This window comes from Muntiacus reevesi, chromosome 2 (genome assembly GCF_963930625.1).
Source record: "Muntiacus reevesi chromosome 2, mMunRee1.1, whole genome shotgun sequence".
Lineage (NCBI taxonomy): Eukaryota > Metazoa > Chordata > Mammalia > Artiodactyla > Cervidae > Muntiacus > Muntiacus reevesi.
The window spans coordinates 58,106,274-58,130,766 of NC_089250.1; the positions used below are offsets into that span (position 1 = coordinate 58,106,274).

General features: G+C 45.6%; 1 protein-coding gene across 1 annotated transcript; it reads left to right on the forward strand.

Annotated features, from left to right (window-relative positions):
* Positions 1-593: 593 nt before the first annotated feature.
* On the forward strand, positions 594-24,083 carry FKBP1A (FKBP prolyl isomerase 1A). Its single transcript, XM_065921761.1, has 5 exons — positions 594-771; positions 857-904; positions 16,412-16,524; positions 20,610-20,774; positions 23,002-24,083. The coding sequence occupies exons 1-4, from the start codon at positions 735-737 to the stop codon at positions 20,736-20,738; spliced, it is 327 nt and encodes a 108-aa protein (XP_065777833.1). The 5' UTR covers positions 594-734; the 3' UTR covers positions 20,739-20,774; positions 23,002-24,083.
* The last annotated feature ends 410 nt before the right edge of the window (positions 24,084-24,493 follow it).

A 24,493-nucleotide genomic window follows, 5' to 3' on the forward strand; every position in this document is an offset into this window, starting at 1 on the left:
TTTGATTGGATCTCCCTCACGAGACCTTAAGTTCTATGAGGTCAGGCATTGAGTCTGTCCCCTTTACTACCGTTACCCCAGCATCTAACACAGCGCAGGACATAGAGTAGGTGCCCAATAAGTATATGTAGGTAAGTTATGAATGGATGAATGAATGAATGAATCCGGACAAGAGAGGGACAGGTTTCCTGCAGCGCGGTGTAAATGCTGAAGACTCCTCAGGAGAAAAACAGCTCAGGATCGTGACCCACTGACTGGAATGCTAACAAGAACGCACATCTGCGCGAACCTCTCACAACCTTCCTTTTCACAGGATGAGAAGTTGTGGACCTAGTAGTCCCCCGGGTTAGTAGCTGGCTGATCCCCAATTCTGACTCTCGCTTCTCACACGCGGAAACTGGATTAGTGATGCCTGCCCCGCAGGTAGCACGGAGAAAGGAAGGGTGGGGGAAGCAGCCCGGCCTCCCTGAAAGGCAGCATCCGGAGGCCTCGGGGCTTCCGGGTTTCGGGTTTTCCCCGCCCCCCTCCCCCCACTGCCCCGCGGCCGGGGCTCCGGGGACGTGCGCGCCGTGTGGGGCGCGCACGCAGGGCGGGGCGTGCGGGGGCGCGCGCGTGCGCAGCCGTTGCGCGGAGGGTCGAGGCAGAGCCGCGGAATCGCCGCGAGATCCGGTCTCGGTCCACGCCGCCAGTCGCGCTGCCCGTCGGCCAACCCAGCGTCCGCCGCTACCGCAGCCATGGGAGTGCAGGTGGAGACCATCTCTCCTGGAGACGGTGAGTAGGCGCGCGCCCGGTGGCCCCGGAGTGCCCCGGCCACCGCGCGCATCCCCTCACCCCGCGCGTCTGTCTGTCTCCTCAGGGCGCACCTTCCCGAAGCGTGGCCAGACCTGCGTGGTGCACTACACGGGTGAGTCGGAGGATCGGCTGGGCCGGGGTAGGGGGCGGCTCGGGAGTCGGGGGCAGCCGGCGCGGCCTGGGGGCAAAGGCCTGGGGCGTGGCGGCGGCGGGCCCGCGTGGCCCGAGGCCGAGGCCTGGATGGTGGCAGCGCCCCCGAGGGGGCAGCGTCGGGCCTGCCGAACCCCGGGCGGTCCGAGCCGGCGCGCGGGCCGGACTTTATTCCGCACTTTGAAAGCGGTTCTGTGTTAGAGATGCTGCAGTTCTGCCCACAGCGCGGATGGGGAAACTGAGGCTTGTGGCGGCGAAGTCACTTGTCCAAGGTCACACGCTCAGGATGGGCAGAGCTCTGGCCAAGGCCCATCAGAGAGGATTTATAGCATTTCTGTGCCCGTTTACACCCTATCCCCGCTTCCGCCCCACCCTTCGATGGAGATAAGAAGGGCGAGGTAATTCCTAGTCCGTGGGAACTCGGCCCCGCGTTGCGGGTGGGGAGACATCCCACTTTCTAAGTCTGTGCTCTGACCCAGCCTGGCCTTGAAGGAATTAGATCTGCAACCTCCTTTTCCTTTTCTTAGTTTTGAGCCACTTTATAAACCCGAGCCTCAGTGGCGGTGACGGCCCAGGTTGACATAACATGTAATTTAGTCCCCCAGTCCTTCTGAGAGTAGAAGCTTATCCCCGTTCGAAAGATAGGGAAACTGAGGCCCAGTTAGGAAAACAAACAGTATTATAAGCCAAAAGAAGTATTAGACTCTCGGCCAGAATTCTAACATGACATATTCCTTGAGACCATTTTTTACTCCATGCCCTTACAAGGTTCTCCTGGGTTGTACTTGGTAGGGAGGGGAGGTGGGAGGCTGAGCAGGCGGAGACTTAGCTGTAGTGGGTGCTGGTGATTGGTGTAGCCACAGTTGTTAATATGACCAACCTTCCCTCCCCTTCCTCCTTCCCTTTTTCCTCCTTCCCACCCTTTCCTCTGTTCCTCCTCCTCCTCGCTCTGCTTCTCTCCGCTCCCCCACCCCCTCAAGTAGGCTGTAGGCAGTTCTGAACCTGCTGCTCAGGGATAAGTTCTCCCCTTCTCTCTCAGATCATGGGTGGAGCCCTCTGTTGAGGGAAATGACTTTTCTTTGGGAAGGAAAAAAGGCAGCTAACATTCCCCCCTCCAGTGCCCTTTATTTCTCTGGGTTTTTTATTCCTCTGGCCCTTCTCCCTGTGTAGAAAAGGGGGTGGGGGTGTGGGGAGTTAGGGATAGAACTTTTAAAAAGGCTACCATAGGAGGAAGTATTGAAACCTATCTTGGTAGGGAACTATCTCATACCTACAAAACTGTAAAGTGGTTTTGATGTTTTAAATGGTTGTCTTTGTAGACCATGGTCAGCACCTGAGCCCGGGAGGTCTAGTGGAAGAGAACGTGTCAGTTTGGTTGATTTTGATCTGTGAAATGAGAAGAGTAACCATTGCCTTTTACAGTGCTAGGTGAGTGGGCAGTTCATTCAGTTCCCACAGCCAACTGGGGCAGGGACTCAGAGAGGTGATGAGTTGACTTCTCCCCTCTCTCCTTCCAGTTTCTAAGTAGTCATGTTAGGTTAATTGGCTACACCAGTCCCATTCCCACGTTTGTGCCCCTTGTCCTTGGCTCACCCATCTTCTGGTGCTGATGGCAGGACCGGACACCAGCATGTCGGCAGAACGAAGTTTCACTGCCTCTTAGTGAAGTGTCCCCACACTGCATGTCTGGAGCCATTTCCTAAGAGAACAGATGGCTGCGGGACCCAGAACACTCTCAGGGCTCCCAGTGCCTCTTCTCCAAATCTGTGTTTTCCTCTAGGGTGGCGCCCACCCACACGTTCCCAGAACAGCAGTGTGACCCTGGCGTGCGCTGGGACAAAAGCTTTCTTTTTTATTTCAGTTTTGATAAGCCCTACAAAGACACCCTGGTGAGAAGTCAGCTCTGCCTCTTGCTCACAGAATAGGCTGTTCTTGGGCAGGCTTCTTTGTTCCTGTGGGTTTTTGCCATCAGCCTCCCAGGAAGAACCTGTTTGAGACCTGTGGGGGCGTGAGAGGAATGGGTAAGCGCTTTGAGATTTCATCTGTAGCAGTTGAGTGACTTAAAAGCAAGTTGGAACAGAATCCATCATGAGGGAACATGGTGAAGAGTATCATAAAAATCTGAGGGTCCTCAAATGCAAGAGCACCTCTCCTTGAGCAGAAGAAATTCTCATGATCCTCCTAGTTTTCACTTTGTTTTTCTCTACCCACTTATCTCAGTAGTCTCCTGTTAGGGCTGTTTCTCTGCTTCTCCCAAGTTATGGATGGTGGACATCCTTGTGTGCCCCCCCCCCCCCCCCCCCGTTTCTCTGTCTTCTTTTGCATAGCTATCTCAGACTACTTGGCTGTGTGGCTCCAGTGGTTACAGTTCCTAGGACGGAGAATCTGATTGACCCAGGTTCAGGTCAGGTGAATTCTCTAGATCCAGTCTGCTCTGGCCAGGTAACTGCTGCTGCTGATTTAGGAGCAGCTTCAAAGGATCAGCATTGGAAATAAGGAAGCCAAAATCTTCTCTCGGTCACCAGGGATATGATCAGCACAGGCTGACTTTGACCACATGGATGTTCTAAATGCGCCTGGTGGCTGCCAGTTGTATCCTGGATGCCACTCTCCAGGCTCCCTCTCGTAATTTCCACAGCCTCTAGCAGAGCACAACATGAGCACGGCCTCAAAGAAAGGCCTGTGCCACATCTACGTCATGTCAGAAGGGAAGGTGAAAACTGTACTGTGTTTAGCCAAGCCTCTCCGAGTAGCATGACAGGCAGGCATTGAGGTGAGAGGGAGGAAGTGGAAAGATAACCTGCCAAATACATGCCTTGAGGACCAAGTGGATCCTCATGGCTCCCTCCTTGCCTCCAGTAGCTTCATCAACTTTATTACTGAGCTTGTCCTGACACACTGCTAGGCTTACGTCCCTTTTACTCACATCAGCAGGCCACGCGCCTGCCATTGTCAGAGCAACCTCAAGTGGATTGAGGAATTCTTTTTTTATAGTTGACATCTTGTCCTTGGGATCAGGTTTAACTTGTCTGTAGCCGGACTTCTGACTGAGAAAAAGCAAGGATGCCTCGGCTTCATCACCTCAGGAGGTCCACTTGAAGAGACGCTGAGCTCCCCTCCCCACCCATTGCTTTTCTTTAGCCTCTGTCTCCCCTCTCCTCCCTGCTTTATTCCACCCCGTCCCCTGCTGGGTGTTTCTTGGCTGGTGATCTGATGTCTGGAGGAAGGCTCGCCCCCAGCAGAGACTGCTCAGATGGCTTTCCCCAATGTGTGCCGGCTTCAGGCAGACAGACTGTAACTGTTCGGGCAGGGCCACAGCAGGACCCTTTTCCTTCCTACAGCAGATAATTATTGAGCAACAGAAACCAGCCAGGCACTGGGGACACAGCCAATGAACTAAACAAAGGCCTGGTCTGGTGGGGAAGAGACTAGCAGCATGAAGGTGTGACACATCAGGTGGTGAGAAGCTCTGTGGGCAGAGGTTAAGGCAGAGTGAAGTCCTGGGAAGGGGGTTTACAGCTTTTAGTGAGGGTGGTTGGAAAAACCTTCTTACAAAATGACATTTAATATTTGCCCAAAGGAAGTTGGGAGTGACTGATCTGGCTGTCAAGGAGAAGAGTCTTCCAGGCAGAGAGAGGAGCTAGTGCAGAGGCCCTGAGGCTGGAGCATGACTTGGTATATTAGCTGGAGTGGATTGTGTGAGGAAGAAGGTAGTAGATGAGGTAATGGTGGGGCTTGCTTTCTGAGATGGGAGTCATGAGCTGATCTGGATTTTATCAAAATCTCCTGCCTTCTAGCTACTGTGTGGACACTAGAGTGTTGGTGGCAGTGCGGAAACAGGGCCCTTGTTGCATCCTGGGTGTTTAGAGTGTGCCAAGGGCAAGTGTGCAGAAGTGGTACCACGTGGACAGTGGTCCCCAAAGAAGATGTGGGTCCTTTGGGGTTGAGATTTTAGCTTGGGCACATGATCCACTTTTCTCAGCTTCCGTTTGCCATCTATTAAAAATGGGGGAAACAATGCCTGCTGTGATGAGTTGCCGGGGGCAAGTGCATTCTGGAAGGGGCAACAGCAACAGTAATGCTGTTATTGCACATTGTGTCCTGAAAGGTCCCTGCGGCCCCGGTGCTAGGTGTTTTATCATTCCTCAGTTTAGGGTTGCCAGGGTTGCATAGGCTGAAACCCTTCCATTTCACATGTGAGGAAGTAGGTAATTAGAAAAAAAAAGATGAAGCTGAGTGAAGGTTCATCTTAAAACAGGCCTCCACATTGCCTGCAGAATATTTTGGCTAAGAAAACTGCAGCTGTTCTCTTTAATTTGGAGACCAAAGGAGTTTTAGTATTTGTTGTTGATTCTTGGTGGGTGTAAGACAGTCAGGGTTGGGCTACACCAGCTCACTAGTGTGTGCAAGTTAAAGCGTCAGTCCTTTTACCTTCAAGTTTCCTTAACATAATTGGATTTTAATATTTTGCAAATGGGCCCTGCTATGGAAATGTTATTTTCCTTCCTCTGGGTCTGTGATTACCAAAATGTGGAATCACATGGATGCCAGCTTTCTTCTTCCACAGGTGAGAGCAGAAGGCGACTCACTTGTCTTAAATGAACTAAAGACCTCATAGAATTCTTGCGTCTATGTGCAACTCTTATTTGTAAAGTTGTCAGAATTAGAGAAAAATCAAAATAGAACAGTAATTACCCACGTGCCCACCACCTAGATTCCATGATGGTTGACATTTTGTCATGTTTGCCAATTCTGTCTACTTACAGGTATGTGTAGATATAATCTATTGTTGGGTTTTTAACTGAGCCATTAGAAGCTGCTGACATGATACTTTTTCTCTAAGTACTTGAGCATGCTATAAGAATGAGAGTATTCTCCCTATTCTAATTCTGGTCACATCTGAGAAAATTTTAAATGATTCAGTAGTATCTAAAGCCAAATGCATATTGAAACTACTCTAGTTGTCTTCAAAGTGTTTTTCAATAGCTTTAAAGGAAAAAAAAAAAAGAGTTCAGTTGGAGATTATGTCTATAGTAAACATCCAGAAGAGTCTTCATATCTCACTGCTTTCCCAAAGAGAGCACTTATTGTTATAGAATACCCTCACATCTATCTCATTGTTTTTTTCTGATTGTTGTGTAACTCTTTCCACTATCTTGACTTCCTGTAAACTAGGAATTGAAATGTCTATAAACAGTTTCTGGTTAAAACATTTAGTGTGAAGACTTCTAACATGATGCTGTGTACTTCATACTCGGCATACCATGGGGAACATCACTATTTGTGATGCTAAATTGATCTTTTTTGTGATTATGCATTTTACCCTTTGAATTAACAGGGCCATTGTCAAGGTACTTGGACATCCTGCATGTGCCCTGCTCCTCACCAGCCTTTCACCTACTGTTTTTTTATATCAGTTGGTGGTTCTTACCTGAAAAAACTGTTTCATTGACATTTAAATTTACAAAATGGTAATTAAAAACTTTTTGCATATCTTCTACGTTTATTAGCTACTCTTCTGTTACACAGGGTAAAGCTGAATTTTTTCCCTTTAATTATCAATTTTAAGGTCAAGAATTGGTTTTTATAGTCATCCTCCGTGGTGACAAGTGACTCTCCCCATCTATTTATTTATTTATCTTTAGTATACTAGGGACTCATATTTTACTCAGGGCCTTAAAATCATTGATATTCATTATTCTTTTTGATACTCTCTCCCAAATTTGGCCAGTAGGAGCCCCTTTAGGAGGGCTTCCTGGCTGGGTCAGCAGTAAAGAACCTGCCTGCAGTGCAGAAGACACAGGAGACGTGGGTTTGATCCCTGGGTCAGGAAGATCCCTTGTAGGAGGGCATGGCAACCCACTTCAGTATTCTGGTCACAAAAATCCCATGAATGGCAGGCTGTAGCCCCTTGGGTCACAAACGGTTGGACATGACTGCAGTGACTGAGTGTGCCTGCACCCAGACCCTACCTTTTTGACATGCTTCCACTATTTTTAATCATTTCCTTGGTTTCACTGTTCTGTTCCTCTCATTAGTCACCTCCCTCCAAAGAATTCTGGTTCCTTGCAATGGGTCTCAGACTTTTTTATTGACAGCTTTATTGGATATAATTTATACAATAAATTTTTTAACTTGAACATGTTTGGTGGTTAAAAACTGATTTTTGTAAAGTTCCGATTAGAATACCCCCACGTCTGTCTCATTGTCTTCTCCTGATTGTGTGTAACTCCTTCCACTGCCTTGATTTTCTATAAACTAGGAGTTGAAATGTTATAGATAACAGTTCATCGTGTCTGTAAACTAAGGTTCATTTGTCTACCTTGGAATTTTCTCTGAAAATAGTATTGTCACCTACTGTTTCCCATGGAAAAGGCCGGAGATGTTTTGAACAACTTAGGCATGTATTCCCTTGGGTGCCTTTAACTTTGGCCTGATAAATTGTAGCAGTACAAAGAGCTGGAGGAGGAAAGGGAAAGAAAGGGGGACTATCTGCTCCTGGCTGCCACTGTCTCTGTTCTCTTTGCCTTTCCTTTTCCCTTCCCAGGAGCTCAGGCCACCCTGGCCTGCATTCAGTTCCCCAAACACACCACCCTTTCCCCCCAGGAAGGCCTCTGGCCTGCCACACTGCCTCCACTTCTCACCAGGGCAGGCTCCACTGCAGCTTAAATGACACCCCCTCGGTGGTCTCCCATGACCCACCTCTAACAAGGTGCCCATCAGGCAGTGTATGGTTACATCTACTCTTTCCCCAGGAGACTGCAGGCTCCAGGAGGTCAGCCCCAGAGGGCTGGTGGTCTCCAGGGTCTCTCCTTTGGTGCTTGGCATGGAGTAGGTACTCAGTGACTGTTTCAAGTGGTCACTTAGGACCTGGCATTAGACTTCAGCTGGAGTGTGGAAAGTCTGCATTCCTGTTCTGATTGGTATCATACTTCTATTAGGTCTTCTGCCCACTTTTTGATTGGGTTGTTTGTTTTTCTGATATTGAGCTGTATGAGCTCTTATATATTTTAGAGATTAATCCTGAAGTTTATCCCACAGATGCAAAGATTCTTCATTATGTACAAAGCAATCAGTGTGATACACCAGATTAACAAAATTGAAAAATAAAAACTATAATCATTTCAGTAGATGCAGAGAAAGCTTTCAACAGAATTCCAACATTCATTTATGATAAAAACGCTCTAGAAAATTGGCATAGAAGGAACATACCTCAACATAATAAAGGCCATATATGACAAACCCATAGCAAACATTATTCTCAATGGTAAAAAACTGAAAGAATTTCCTCTAAGATCGGGAATAAGACAAGGGTGCCCACTCTCACTGTTATTATTCAATATAGTTTTGAAAGTCCTTGCCATGGCATTCAGAGAAGAAAAAGAAAAGGAACCAGATTGGAAAAGGAAAAGTAAAACTCTCACTATTTGCAGGTGACAGGATCCTATACATAGAAAACCCTGAAAATGCCACCAAAAAACCACTAGAGCTAATCACTGAATTTAGTTAAGTTGCACGATATAAAATTAATGCTCAGAAATCCCTTACTTTTGTATATAGTAACAGTGAAAAACTAGAAAGAGAAATGAAGGAAGCAATCCCATTCACCATTGCAACTAAATGAATAAAATACCTTGCAATAAACCTACCTAAAGAGACAACAGACCTGTATGTAGAAGACTAAGACACTGATGAAAGAAATCAAAGAATACAAACAGATGGAGAGAGATACCATGTTCTTGGATTGAAAGAATCAATATTGTCAAAATGACTACACAAAGCAATCTACAAATTCAGTGCAGGCCTTATCAAATTACCAATTGTATTTTTCACAGAAATAGAAAAAAAAATTCACAATTTGTATGGAAATACAGAATATCCTGAATGACCAAAAGCAATCTTGAGAAAGAAAAATGGAACTAGAGATCAATCTTCCTGATTTCAGACTATACTACAAAACTACCGTTACCAAGACCGTATTGTACTTGCAGAAAAACAGAAATGTAGACCAGTGGAACAAGATAGAAAGCCTGGGGATAAATCCCCACACCTATGGGCACCTTATTTTTGACAAAGGAGGCAAAAATATACAATAAAGACAGTCTCTTCAATAAGTGGTGCTGGGAAAACTGGACAGCTACATGTAAGAGAATGAAATTAGAACACCTCCTAACACCATCCACAAAAATAAACTCAAAATGGGTTAAAGACCTAAATGTAAGACCAGAACTATAAAACTCTTAGAGGAAAACATAGGCAAAACACTGACATAAATCACAGCAAGATCCTCTATGACGCACCTCCTAGAGTAATGGAAATTTAAATAAAAAGGACCTAATTAAACTTAAAAGCTTTTGCACAATGAAGGAAACTAAGCAAGGTGAAAAGAAAGCTGTCAGAATGGGAGAAAATAGTAGCAAATAAAGCAACTGTCAAAGGATTAATCTCCAAAATGTACAGGCAGCTCAGGCAACTCAGTACCAGGAAGACAAAACAACACTATCAGAAAGGGGGCAGAAGGCCTAAACAGACAGTTCTTCAAAGAAGACATACAGATGGCTAATAAACACATGAAAAGATGCTCAACATTGCTCATTGTTAGAGGAATGCAAATCAAAACTACAGTGAGGTATCATCTCATACCTGTTAGAACAGCCATCATCAAAAAGTCTGCGAACGATAAATGCTGGAGAGGATGTGGAGAAAAGGGAACCCTCTCCCACTGTTGGTGGGAATGTAAATTGATGTTAGCTATTATGGAGAACAGTGTGGAGAGTCCTTAAAAAACTAACTGGTATTAAGTTAAAAGTAGAAATTCTCCCTCTCCCAACTGTAAGTAGCAAGAATTTTATATAATTTTGAAAGTTTGGGGTTTGGGATATTCTGTTTTGTTGTTCTTTGGTTTAGGTTTTTTTGGTTGTTGGTGGTGGTTCTAAAACTTTCCATATTTGGGGCCCTGCAAAATGCTTCCTGTGAAAACCACCTGCAAAGATGCGTCAGCTAATGAAAATCACATTGTGAATCATGAGCTTTAACTACAACATGTGGTGAGGCCATAGATTCAGTGCCTTCCTCAATCATCTTTCCTTACCCGGTAGAGAGTATCTGGGAATTCTGCCTTCCATGAAGCAGAGTGCGCTAGAAGTGACTTCTTTTCTGTTAAGTGAAATGATAACCCAGGAGTTCTCCAGAATCTTCAAATGCTAGCCTTGGGTCCTTCTTTTTTTTTTTTTTTTTTTTTTAAGATTTTTAAAATTTTATTTTTAATGTATTATTTATGTATTTTTATTTTTTGACTGCGTGCCATGCAGGATCTTTGCTGACCAGGGATTGAACCCAGGCCCTTGGCAGCGAGAGTCAGATCCTTAACCACTGGACCACCAGGGAATTCCCTGGCCTTGGGTCTTAACCACTGCTTCTGTGACATGGACTGAGCGTCTGGAAACAGTCCGAGGGGCCTTTGCATAGCAGCTGCTGGCCAGGTCTGCCTCTGCTGGTTCCTTTAGAGCAAGAAAGAGCCCTCCATAACAGACAGGCAGCAGAAAGCCAAGCTGTGGGCGGGATCCTGCCAGGAGAGGACCTGGAGACTTCCCCACTATTGTGCAGGCGTGCTCTCTCTTTTTTTTAAAGCCCTCCTTCCTCTCCAGGGATCTGAGTTTGATTCTTTCCCCAAAGAACAGCTAAAACAGTTTAGGAGTAGACCCAGGTGAAGGTGACATCAACTGCATTGCAGCCAGAGGCTGATTAAACAGTCCCTCAGGCAGCTATGGGAGAGGGCAATGGCACCCCACTCCCTAACTCTTGCCTGGAAAATCCCATGGACAGAGGAGCCTGGTAGGCTGCGGTCCATGGGGTTGCTGAGTCGGACACGACTGAGCGTCTTCACTTTTCACGCGTTGGAGAAGGAAATGGCAACCCACTCCAGTGTTCTTGCCTGGAGAATCCCAGGGACAGGGGAGCCTGGTGGGCTGCCGTCTATGGGGTCGCGCAGAGTCAGTCACGACTGAAGCGACTTAGCAGCAACAGCAGGCAGCCATAGCTTTTGCTCCTTTTGTGGCCTTGTGCCCGGAGTTTGCCGAGGAATTTAAAGGTGCTGAGTGTAAAAAACTGCCATTCTGGGATTACCCCTCAGTTCTTTTTATCACATCGGGAAGAGGCCCAAAGCCTTGCGGTTGTCCTCCTAGTTCTTAAAAATTGTGCAAATGAAGCAGATCCTAAAGTGCTCATGAGTGCCAGGGGTTGAGCTGAGTGCCCCAGGGACGTAGAATTCTCTTGAGTCCAGGTCTGATCTCGAGTCATGTTCAGTTGGGAAAGACGAGAACTAATTCTTGACATCAAGAGTACGTAGCTATCCTAGACAATTTCTGGGTCATGAGGTTTAGATTTGTGTGTAATCAGAAATGGAATCAGTCAGTTCTTCAAATAGAAGGTCTTGCTGGTGATCCAGGTTTTTACTAAGAATGGCCTTTGGAGCTTAAAGAGTATCAGCTGTTGTGTCTACACTGTAACCTCAGTTGCCTTCTCTCATGCAGAGAAGTGTTTTCTCTAGGAAATTACAGCACTAACTTGGCAGGTGGTTTCACTGTTCAGGAGCTCCCGGTTCTGGCACGGAGATGTCCAGAGTTAAAATGGGAGCAGCTGCTGAGGCTGACTTGCCTGCTTTACCTGCTCCTTCCCAAACAGAGGAAGCACCTGCCATCCACGGCCTGGTTGGGTGTAGGAAGCAAGCATGTAGCATTTTAGTAAATCTCACTTTTTTCCCTTTCTCCTGTTTTTTAAAATAACAGTTTTATAGAGGCATAGTTGACATCCAGTAAATAAACTATTCATATTTAATGAGTACAGTTTCATACGTCTTGATATGTTTGTTACTCTTTGAAACCTCCCTCTTCCCATCTCTGACAACCACTGATAGCATAGGTTAGTTTGCCTTTGCTAAAGTTTTTATATAAATGGAATCATACCATGTGTACTGTTTTGTCTGGCTTTCACTCAGCATAATTATTTTGAGGTTATATTGTTCCATGAGTCAGTAGTTCATTCCATTTTATTGCTGAATAATTTTCTATCATATGGATATATTTATCTGTTTACCAGCTGGCAGATGTTTGGATTGTTCCAGTTATTGGTTATTACAAGTAGGTCTGCTATGAACATTTGTGTATACGAGTATTTTTACATAGTCAAAAGCCCCATTTCTCTTGGATAGACATCCAGGAGTAGAATGACCGGGTCAAATGGGAGGTGCATGTTTAAACTGCCAGCTGTTTTCCAAAGTGGCTGTTCTGTTTTATATTCCCACCAGCAGCGTGTGGGGATTCCAGTTCCTCCGTATCCCTGCCAGTATATAACATGATGAGTCTTTTTAGTTGTATACATTCTACATGTATACAGGACTACTATCGATAGTCATGCCTCCTAGTGGTTTTAATTTGCATTTTTTAATGATGACAGTGTTGAATATATTTTCATGTACTTGCCATTTTTTTTATCCTTTTCAGTGAAGAATGGATTCATATCTTTTGCCCCTTTTTAATTGTTTTTTTGCTGAGTTTTTTGAGAGTTCTTTTCATATTCTGGACACAAGTCCTTTATGAGAGATATGTCCTGTAAAGATTTTCTCCCAGTCTGTGGCTTGACTTTTCATTCTCTTAAAAGTATCCTTTAAAATGCAGAAGTTTTCATTTTTGATGAAGTTCATTTTGTCCTTTTATGGAGTGTGCTTTTTCATCTCATATCTAAGAAATTTTTGCCTAACTCAACAGTCACAAAGGTTATTTTCCTATGAGTTCGTCTAGAAATTTTATAGGTTTAGTGTTCTTTTAGAGCCGATTTTTAGTTGACATTTGATTATGATGTGAAATATAGGTCCAAGCTTTTACTTTTTGCCTGTGAATGTCCATCCAGTTCTTCTAAGCCCAGCATATTTTTCATCTCAGGCATTACGGTTTTCATCTCTGGAAGTCTGACTTCAATCTTATAGTCCTCCTCTGCTCAGTCTAAAATTTGTGTCACTTCAGTTGATTGATTAGTTGCATGTGGGTCATATTTTCCTGCATCTTTGCATGCTTGGTAATCTTTGGATTGTTCATTGAAGAAGGCCATCTTGTCTCTCCTTGCTATTCTCTGGAACTCTGCATTCAGTTGGGTATACCTTTCCCTTTCTCCCTTGCTTTTTGCTTTTCTTCTTTCCTCAGCTATTTATAAAGCCACCTTAGACAACCACTTCAGTCCCATCACTTCATGGCAAATAGAAGGGAAAAAAGTGGAAGCAGTGACAGATTTCCTCTTCTTGGGTTCAGATGGTGGCTGCAGCTATGAAATTAGAAGACGATTGCTTCTTAGGAGAACCATGACCAACCTAAATAGTGTGTTAAAAAGCAAAGACATCACTTTGCCGACAAAAGTCTTGTATAGTCAAGGCTATACAGCAGCCTTGATGATCTTTTCAGTAGTTGTGTACAGATGTGAGAGTTGGACCATAAAGAAGGCTGAGTGCCGAAGAATTTGTGCTTTTGAATTGTGCTGTTGGAGAAGACTCTTGAGAGTCCCTGGGACAGCAAGGAGATCAAACCAGTCAATCCTAAAGGAACTCAACCCTGAATATTCTTTGGAAGGACTGATGCTGAAGCTCCAATCCTTTGGCCTACCTGATGCAATGAGCTGACTCACTGGAAAAGACCTTGCCTGATGCTGGGAAAGATTGAAGGCAGAAGGAGAAGAGAGCAACAGAGGATGAGGTGGTTGGATGGCATCATCGATTTAATGAATATGAACTTGGGCAAACTCCAGGAGATTGTGATGTACAGGGAGGCCTGGTGTGCTGCAGTCCACAGGGTTGCCAAGAGTTGGGCATGACTTGGCGACCGAACAACAACCATCTTTGGATGCTAGACATTGTGAATTTTACCTTTTGGGGTGCTGGATATTTTATTCCTAAAAATCTTCTTGAGCTTTTTACCGGTAAACACTTGAGTTGCTTGGAAGCAGTTTGATCTTCTGCGGTCTTGCTTTTATGATTTGTTAGGTGGGTCCACCAGAGCAGTGCTCAGGTGGGGGCTGATTACTCCTCACTGCTGAGGCAAGATCTTCCCAGGGATCCTATGCCATGCCTCATGAACCATGACATTTTTCAGTCCGGCTGGTGGGAACCAGTACTGATCCCAGTCATGTGTAGGCTTTGAGCACTGTTCCTTGTAAACCTTTTGGATGGGTTCTTGTCCAGGCCGTGAGTGGTTTCCTCAGGCCACATGCATTGATTAGTACTGTGGTGAGTACTTATGGGGGACTCTATAAATCTGGGGCTCTTCCTTTACAGCTCTTCCCCTCCCTGGTCTGTGGCCTGTAGACTCCATTGTTTTTTTCCCTCGGGAGCTCCTAAGGATATAAGCCGGGGGGACATCATAGCTCTTGCCTTGTTAGTTTTCTGTCTCAGGGATCACAGGCTTTAACTGCAAAGTCCAGTGTCTTCATTGTTATGACTGTAGTCCGGCCTCTTTCTGGTTTCATTCAGTTTCTTTTCTTTTTTCCTGTGGTTGGTTTGTCTGATGTCTTGGTTTCAGTTTTTGGTTGATTAGGTAGAAGGGTAAATCTGATCCCTTTTCCTCTGTCTTGGGCAAAACTATTAATACCTGTTTTGATATCATAGTTTCTCTTATATTCTGCATTCAATACTGACAAACCTATTCCCCTCTCCAGAAAGCATCATATGCACATTCATTCTTGCTTCTTAATGGGCATTGCTTCCTCTTTTGCAGAACCTCCTTCAGCATCCTGCAAATTATAGCCTTCTAGTTGGTTTCCTCATTTGTTGTAAACAGTCTCTGGCAGATTGATGGAAAGGCTGAAAAAGAGAGGATTCTGAGATGCCTAGCTTCTCACTGCCTGCTCTCACCCTTGATGCTGAGTTCATTTGGGGTGGGGTCATTGTGTGAAGAGTTTGAAATGGGCTAGAGGGAACATCTATGGTGAGTATTATGGAGCGTGGAGATCTAGTGTTCTCCCAGTTTGTCATTTATAGAAAACTATTTGTCATTTCTTTGATCAGATAGTGATTGTGTTCTGGTAAAGAGATGAATTGCAGGTACTCCCCAACTTATTAGTTCTAGGGTGCCAGTTCCTAGCTTTACAGTGACTTAACAGGGATGGATCTCCATCTTTGTGTCTCCCTTTCAGTCCTCAGCTCCCAGTTTCAGTCAGTATCATCACCCACTCTGCCCTAGGACATCTGTCCCTTCTCCTCAGTAGTTCCTGCCCCCACGACTCCCCATTTTCCTATTTTGTCAAAATACAGAAAATCTGGTGACTGTGATAAAGCTGGCAAATTGATCTCTGCTTCCCCATTCCACCTACCAGTGTTGACACTGTTTTTTAGGTTGGAATTTCCCTACAAAGACAACAGAATTCTGTGTTTTGCTGGATCTTTAGAGTGTTGCTTAGAACCATAGAGGTTGCCCGCACCCCACCCCAGTGAAATCAATATTGTGTTAGTTATATGTCAACAACAGGCTGGACCCTTCCAGTCTGGGATGAAGGTGTGAGTGTTTTCAAGACCTCAGTGACAGCTGTCACAATTGGCTTGACACTGCTTCTGGAGAAACCAATGTGATGGTCTTTTGTGAGCAAGGAGTTGCAGGTATCTATTGGTCTTTTTGTCATGACACTCATCCCCTGGCATTTCCATCTCTGAAATGCCCCCTTTTAGTGGAAGTTGCCAGTATGGGTTGTCTGGCTTATGAGAAACTGGAATGGTAGAATGAAAATGGTTTTTGGATTTATAGCCTAACTTTAAAACCTTAGCACTTTACTTCACTTCTCTCTGCCTCAGTTATTTCTTCTGTGAAGTGGAGACAGGACTCCTTTGCTGTGGGGAGGATTGAATAAGTTCAAGTGTGGAAAGTGCCTTGCCCAATCTCTGACTCAGATTAGAAGTGCCACCCACAGTTCAGCCAGAGCTGTTGACAGTTTACCAGTGAAAGGTTTTTGGTGTCTTTTCCAATGGTCCTTCTCTAATACCAGCTAGTATCCTACAGTTCAATTAAGTTCTGACACTACCCACTTTCTGTAAAAGATGATGGGTGAATTGAGGGAGGAATATGGCTTGCACATAGAGTGACTGCGAGCTGTTGTATGTGCTTAAAGGGCCCACAGTTGCTCTCAGTCTGGGAGGAAATCCAAAGTGCTGGGAATTCCTGCCAGGAGTGTGTCTGCTTCCCCATTCTCCAGAACAAGGTAGACAGCCTGCCTCTGGTATCAACTTACTGCTTTGAGTTGGGGAAGAGTCTTCACTAGCCTGGACTAGAGGGACTACCCCAGCTCCTCAGAGGCCCACTGAGGACACAGGAAATCCTAGGACACCCCGCCAGGTCTTCCCAGTGCTGGCCTCTGGGACAGGCACTCTACTGCTGGCTCTCACTTCCCTCATGTCATTCCTCCTTGTTACTCATGTTACAACTGCCCTTTTCTGCAGGGATGCTTGAAGATGGAAAGAAATTCGATTCCTCCCGGGACAGAAACAAGCCCTTTAAGTTTGTGCTGGGCAAGCAGGAGGTGATCCGAGGCTGGGAAGAAGGGGTTGCCCAGGTATGCTCTTTTTTTGTTTTGTTTTTTTAGTGTCTACTTCTTAAATTATGTTTATGGGTAGGAAAAATTTCATTGCTAGCTCCCTCACCCAAATAGCTCCTTTTATTAATGTTTTTTTGTAGAATTTCTGTAAGTGCCCCCCCACCCTTTCTTTTAGATAGACACACACACACACACACACACTCTCTCTCTCTCTCTCTCTCTCTCTCTCTCTCTCTCTCTGTTCTGCTCTTTTCTTTTGCACTTAATCAATATCTGATACTTTATATACCAGGACATAAAACAGAAAGAAGCTCTCCTCATAGAGCTTCATAGTGTAAGCAGATCTTGGAAGGATTGCAGGCTTGGTTTCAGGCCACCACAATAAAGCAAATCTTGCAGTAAAGTGAGTCACATGAATTTTTTTGTTTCCCAGTGCATATTAAAATTATGTCTGCACTATAGTTTATTAAGTGTGCAGTAGCGTTATGCCTAAAAAACAATGGACAGATGATCCTTGAACAGTGCAGGGTAGGGACACCAAACCCCACCTCTCTGCCCCGTGAAAAGTTAAAAATCTGCACATAACTTTCATAGCCAGTCCTCTGTGCCTGAATTTCCTGATCCAAGGACTCAGCCAACCATGGATGTTGAAAAACGCTGACATGTAAGTGGACCCAAGCAGTTCAAACCTGTGTTCAAGGATCAACTGTATGTGCCTTAATTTAAAAAATACTTTATTGCTAAAAAATGCTAACCAACATCTGAGCCTTGACTGAGTCATAATCTTTTTGTGGTAGCAAATCAAAGACCACATATTGCTATACAAATGTAGTGATGAAAAGGTTCAAAATACTGCGTGAATTACCAAACTGGGACACACAGACATGAGGTGAACAAATGCTGAGGGAAAAGGCACAGATAACCTTATTCCACAGGATTGCCACAGACCTTCAGTTTGTGAAAAACACAGTGTCTGTGAAGCACAGTAAAAGGAGCCATGTCTGTATCCCCTTAGGTGGGTATGCTATAATTTATTTGACCAGGACTCTCTTGATGGCCATTTGGGTCATTCCCAGTATTTCAGTATTATAAACAACACTGCACTGATTAATCTTGAATGGACTTTATTTTGCATTTGTGCAAGTGTTCCCGCAGGCAGATTCTTGGAAGTGGACCGAGTGGTTCAGTAGCTGTGTGCACTGGATTTTGACATACTGCCATGTTGCCGTCTGTAGGGATCACACTGAGCTGCCACCAGTGGGCTGTGACGGTGCCTGCTCCTCCCAGGCCTTCAGCACAGTGTGTTGTTAAAAACTTTCGGCTTCAGGACACAATGAGTGAAAAACATTATCTTGGTATAGTTTTAATTTGTATTTGTCTTCTTATTGACCATGTTGTGTCAGACCACTTCCGAGAGGTCACCCTCACAGAGAAAGTCATTTTGTTTGTCTTAAGTCTGTTTCTTCACTTCTCCCCTCCCCATTTGTGTAAACAGCTTTTGTTCTGCCAACTCTATGAAATTCCCAGTAGACAAAAGGGACCCAGGGTTGCCAAATTTCAGTTGGATTTTATCCTTGTGCCGAGCCCAGGAATTTTTTTTTTTTTTTTGGCACTAACCAGGTAAAAGGATGTTTATTGTGGCCTACAACCCAGGGAGCTTTATAATCAGGCTCTGCCATGGTGGATAATTAGTCTATTTCCTCTCATCAAAGAGAAGTGGAGATTTAACCATTGTGGATAGAGGGATTTCTGTTTTTCAGAATACACTTTACATCCTCTATAAAATATCACTGATTGATCTCCAAATAAACTGCTTAAACTTTCAGAAATTGCCTTTCTTAGGTGTCTAGATTTTTGTTCCTCCCTGGCTGGGAGTCGGCAGTAGAAAACCGAGAGGATCTTTGCGGCTCACTTCATTTTGGAAACCTCTCCAGCTCTACCTTTCTGTCCTGCTACCCCAGCCCCAGACGTCTGGTAGTCTCTTGGGTCTGTAGCTCACCCCCCATCTCCCATTCTCACCACTGTTCACCCTGTGGCTCATTTTCTGTGACTGTTCCAGCACTGGAACAATCATTGTGTTGTGTGTCCCAGGAGCCATTGCGGCCTCTGAGCTAGTGTTATCAGCCTCCTTCCCATCCCAGGCTGGTGAGGCTTGATGAAGTGTTAGGGAGATGCCCAGTCTCTCGCTGCAGCCCGGCTGCTTTGGGTCAGTCACAGTGCTGTCGCTTGTGGAAAGTCTGGGTGGTATGAGACCTGCTTAGAGCATAAGCTCCTCCATATAATATTTCTTTAGGACATATATTAAAAGCACAAGAAGGGTTGTCCTGTGCCCCTTTCCTGTTCTTTTGATATTATTGTTCGTTTGCTGTGCTTATAGATCTTCAGTCCTGGCACGTATGCTGTTTTGGCAACTTGCTTTTTTCATCTAACCATGTATCTTGGACATCTTTCCATGTTAGTATAGTTAAGGCCACTCTTTTCTTTCTAGAGGCTAAGAAGAATGGTACAGCTGCACTGTGAAACCACTCCCCTTCTAGTGGGCATTTGAGTTGCTAGCAGATTCTGGAAGTGGAATTGCTGGGTAAAAGGATATCATTGCTTTGAGTTTTACTAGATTAAGCCATATGCCTTCAACTCTCCTTGCCGCCTTGGTCCAACACGTCCCAGTTTCTGAAGGGCACTGTAGGAAGGAAGCCTGTAGCTTTCTCTTTAGTCACCATCACTTGGGCTGGGTCAGAGAGTCAGGAGTGCACACATGGAGAGGTATGGGTATAGTTGGAGCGGTGTCTGAAGGAAAGTAAGCCACAGAAGATCCTCTCTGTTTTGTACTGCCAACTTCTAGCCAGGCAGGAACAAAAATCTAGACACCTGGGAAAGGCAGTTTCTGAAAGTTAAGCCGTTTGCTGCTAAGTCGCTTCAGTCATGTCCGACTCTGTGCGACCCCGTAGACGGCAGCCCACTAGGCTCCCTCGTCCCTGGGATTCTCCAGGCAAGAACACTGCAGTGGGTTGCCATTTCCTTCTCCAATGCATGAAGGTGAAAAGTGAAAGTGAAGTCGCTTAGTTGTGTCCGACTCTCAGCTACTCCATGAACTGCAGCCCACGAGGCTCCTCCGTCCATGGGATTTATCAGGCAAGAGTACAGGAGTGGGTTGCCATTGCCTTCTCTAGTTAAGCCGTTTGTTTGGAGGTAAATCAATGATCTTTTACCAAGGATGTAGAGTAAAGCATATACTGAAAAAGGGACAGAAATCCCTCTATCCACACTGGTTAAATCTCCAGTTCTCTATGGTGAGAGGAAATAGACATGGAGACTTAATAGAGATAGGTAAAGAGTGGGGATAAAGCAGAGAACCTGCTCACTGTTCAGAAAATAGACATTTTGTATTTGATGAGAAAATGAAAAAGCTACAAATATGTTTTAAAAAGTGAAAATTTTCCCTCCACCCTCTGCTCTCCCCATAGAAAAGTGCTAGTATTATTTGTGTTCTTCCAGAAATGTTTTCATACAGGCTAGTGCAACTGTGTATAAATCCTTCTCTTTTTTGTAAATTGGTAGCATGCTGTTTTCATTCAATTGGTACATGCTACTTGGTACCCCTAGAAAATCTTACTGCTTGTTTTAGTTTTTCTACATTTCTGAGTATAAATAGATTGCAGAAAAGTAGCCTGCCTCAAATATCACTTTCTGTGTGTTTTTTTCTAAAGTAAAGTTTTGTCCAAAGCACTCCTTTTGTAGTAGTATAGATGCTTCTAGTGACAGGCCACTGAAGGGCTTAGGTGGTGACTTGTCTGTAGTGTTGGCTGCCCAGAGTCAGATTAGTGGGACCAGGACAGAAGGATTGACAGCCTGACGATTCTGGGAGTCAAGAGGGATTTTTATCACTCGTCGGGCCCTTGGAGCCAGATGGAGGGCTCATCCAGCCTGTCTGCCTGCCTCCATGTCCTCACAGAGGGTGCCCGGTGCCCAGGCAGCCACGAAGTCACCAGAATGTCTCAGTCACCCAATCCTGGCCGAGGAGCACCCAGTAAACAGCTCTGCCTCTTATGGAAACAGTTGAGGAGCGCATCCAGCGCTGCTATTCTTCCTTGTTCTTTTCACAGATGAGCGTGGGTCAGAGAGCCAAGCTGACGATCTCCCCAGACTATGCCTATGGTGCCACTGGGCACCCAGGCATCATCCCACCAAATGCCACTCTCATCTTTGACGTGGAACTTCTAAAACTGGAATGACAGGAGTGGCCTCTTCCCTGAGCTCCCCATTCTTGGGTAAGGAACTTAATGCTGAAGAACCTTCCTTTAACTGCCTTTGCTCCTCCCAAGTCATGCCCGGTGCTTGACAGGCATCAGAGAGAACCTTGGTACCTTGGGATGTTTTCCTTTATATTCTTCCTCCGTCAGCCATACTTTGAGTTTTGTTACAAGTTTATACCTTGGAAAGGGACGGGGAGCATATGCTCTTGAAAGAATTCGGGGGGATGGGGCAGCTGATGGTAGCTGTTTAAGTGAAGTATTTTTATATGTAGCTTATAAACTAAAACTGAGCTGGGAACTGGAAATATACACCACATTTTTAGTGCCAGCATTTCAGTTCTGTAGAAGTAAGATTGGTGATGACTTTGCTTGCCCTGCTGAGTTTGTGCAGCTCCCTTATTCACACATCCTCTCACCGCCTGTTAGAAAGGTATGAATGGGGAGAAGGAAATGGCAACCCACTCCACTATTCTTGCCTGGAAAAGTCCATGGACAGAGGACCCTGGCGGGCTGCAGTCCATGGGTTTACATGACTGAGCATGTGTGCACGAGGGTGGAGGGAGATGGGTTGGTAGCAGTAAACTGGTAGAGCTAAAAAAAAAGAAAGAAAGGTGTGAATGGGACATTACCACCTGGGCTGCCTGCCTCCGGGAGCAAGCCCAGGACGCGCAGGGACAGGAGGCCGGCTTGTCATCGGTGGGTTGGAGGATGAGGCCCAGGATGCTTACGAAGTATGAAGGATGTTCTCAGACAGTCCCGGAGAGGATCTTAGGGACCCGAGTGAGCCTTTCTGTCCAGCAAGTAGGGAGACCGAGGCCCAGAGAAAGAGAGAGGCCTTACTCAAGGTCACAGCCAGACAGAGACAGATTAGGACAGAGCCTTTTCCTGCTTCCCCTTCCTGGACTTGTTTTCCTTCTTCTTCCCTTATTTCTAGGTAATCCAACTCAATATCCTAATAGCATGTTACTTTTCATGAGTATTAGAATCATAAAACACGTGAATGCTGCTGTCTTTCCACATGACCCCATACCTGCATGCTAAGTCGCTTCATTCGTGTCCAACTCTGCGACCCTGTGGCCCATAGCCCGCTAGGCTCTTCTGTCCAGGGGATTCTGTAAACAATATTGGAGTGGGTTGTCGTGCCTTCCTCCTCCACGTGACCCCAGATCTCTGCATTTGCTCCCCTCCTGCTCCTGGAACTGGAAGGCCATAGCCAGGGGTTGGGTGACAGTGAATCTGTTTGAAAACAGTAGTAAGTGGCTGCCAGTGTGTTATGGAGTACTTTATCTTGAAGTGGAGGAGCCTTTTTTTTTTAAGCTGTTTCCTCTCAGTGGTTTGATCCCTAAACACCTGTGTCATCCATGCCTGGTCAGGTTTGAGGACTCTGGCTTATTCACTTGTCATTCCTTCCAGGAGGAAACCCTGACACTTTATAGAGCCTCTTTCTGCCCAGAGGGCTGCACCATTAGTCCCTGCCTGAGGTGGCTGAGTCCTTTGAACGTAAATGTACCAGAGGCAGCCCTGGAGTTATCCTGATTTGGGAACAGGCTTTCTATAAATCTGGAAGGACAGGAAAGGGAAGGAGAGGAAGAGAGGGCTGAATGGCTGTGATCACCCTGGCCTCAGCCTCTCCTCCACGCTGCCAAAGATCAGTTCAGAGCTTCTTGCAAAGGTCTTGAGGGAAAGTTCAAGGGCAGACCCAAAATGTCAGGTTTGAGTGAGTGAATGAAGACTGCAGATATTTTCTCAGTCCGTTTGACAGGAGGAAAACTGGCTTAGGGCTGTGCATGTTAAAATCTCTGGGAATCTTTAAGACTCTTGATGCCCAGGCCACCCCCAGACAGTTAACCGCTGTCACTGGATGTGGAGTCCAAGTCTTCAGGTTATTTTTAAAGCCCCCAGGTATTCCTGTATGCAGCCAGGTTGGAGGCCCATTGATAATGAATTGATAATTGAATTGTCAGCCATATTGGTGGGCTCTGCTTCTCCTGCTTTCCTCAGCAACATAGATGTAACCTTAGGCTTAAAAAACACCACTAAGGTGTGCAGGAAGGAGGCTGCTCATCTGGGAACCTAGCCCGAGCCCAGCGGGTCCTTCCCAACTAGAGCAGAGGGGCTAGGACAGATCAGACCACAGCTGTTGGGGAAGGGACATGGTGTGGCAATGGCCTTGTGACGCTCCCTCCCCCCCCACAGAAAGCATTGAGCTGCTGGGACTTAATGGATTTTCTGTCCCCAACAGATGTGCCACAGAAGGATCTGGCGCCTCCAGACGCACACAGCAAGTCCGTATGGAGCTTTTCTTGATGTTCCACTACACTCTTTGTATAAACATCTTCCCAGACTGAATGTGTTCTGTCACTGGCTTTGCTCTTCCCCTTTCTCCTCGTATGTGTGTTGACCTGAACTACTTGCCATAAACCTCAAATTACTCAGTTTGTTTTTGTTTTGGGGTGAAGATTGAGTTTCAGTCCTTTGGATCTAGGTTTCCAATTAAGTATTAGTCAAGTATGTTATTAACAGCACAAATAATGGGTTAACTTTAGACTAGGAATTGGTGTTGGGGGGGGTGCAAGAATCTTTATTTTATTTTATTTTTTTGGATGAAAGTTTTATCTATTATATATTAAACGTTCTTGCTGCTGCGCTGCAAAGCCATAGCAGATTTGAGGCGCTTTTGAGGGCCGACTTATTCTCCAAGTTGAGAGATGTCCTCGGGTTGAATTGAAAGCCCTACCCAAAACTGCAGTGGGAAGGGGGAGAGCCTTTACCTCCACTGCCCCACCCTCACCCTCCTCTGCCTTTTGAAAGCAGATCGTTTTCACTGAGATGTTGGACATTGCAGATGTCTGTTCCCCAGGCCAGCAGGGACCTGTGACATCTTCATGGCCTGGCCTTTTTTTTTTTCCCCCATCCTGTGGTTTTTCTAATGAATATCCAGGATTTTTGTAATCGCATAGCTATCCAAGCTCTACTTCCTAAATTTTAAGAACTTTAATTGAAAGTTAAATTGAAGGTGCTGTTTGTAGACACTTAACACCCATGAAAGCCCAGCCATCATGACAATTCCTTCAGTGTTGTCTTAAGAAAATGATGCTGGTCATCACAGCTTCAGCATCTCCTGTTTTTTGATGCTCAGCTCCCCTTGCTGATCTCAGATTTTCCTGGCTTCTCCTTGCCCCCTCTCACCCCTTTGCTGTCCTGTGTAGTGATTTGGTGAGAGAAATTGCTGCCTACTCCCCCAGCCTACCCCCACCCCCTGCACTACACATGAATTTCAAGTTTTATTATTGCAATAAAAGTGCTTTATGCTGGCTTTTCTCAGCTCTGTGTGATGGTGGTTACTTTCAGGCACCTTCCCCTGCCCTTTTGTGCAAGAGAATGGGGTTGGGGTATGACGGTAGGGGTGTAGTTTCGGAGGCTGTGTCTTAGCAGAACTGCAGCAGGAACATCCTGCCCCAGTGGTCTTTGGTGGGGGTGGGAGGGAGTGGGCAGTAGATTTGCATCTTCACCATGGAGTGAATGGTGTGGAGGTGAGGTTGTCAGGGAGCTGCCCCCTCGCCCATCATCAGAAGTTCATTAAAAGTGAAGTCTGGGTAGAGCTCTGTGCTGGGTTTCCTGGGGTTGCCAAGAAGTTGGGAATGCAGCCAACAGATGACCTGAGCCACAACCCTTTTGGAGATGTGCTGCCAGCAAATGGATGAAATGTTACAAAGGGGAGATTTGGTTAATTT

What these genes read in the sequence shown, in the direction of transcription:
- FKBP1A (XM_065921761.1), top strand. Translation starts at nt 735, where the DNA reads ATGGGAGTGCAGGTGGAGACCATCTCTCCTGGAGACG. An exon ending in CTGCGTGGTGCACTACACGG is followed by an intron (nt 905 to 16,411) that starts GTGAGTCGGAGG and finishes CCTTTTCTGCAG; the next exon opens with GGATGCTTGAAGATGGAAAG. An exon ending in GGGAAGAAGGGGTTGCCCAG is followed by an intron (nt 16,525 to 20,609) that starts GTATGCTCTTTT and finishes TTCTTTTCACAG; the next exon opens with ATGAGCGTGGGTCAGAGAGC.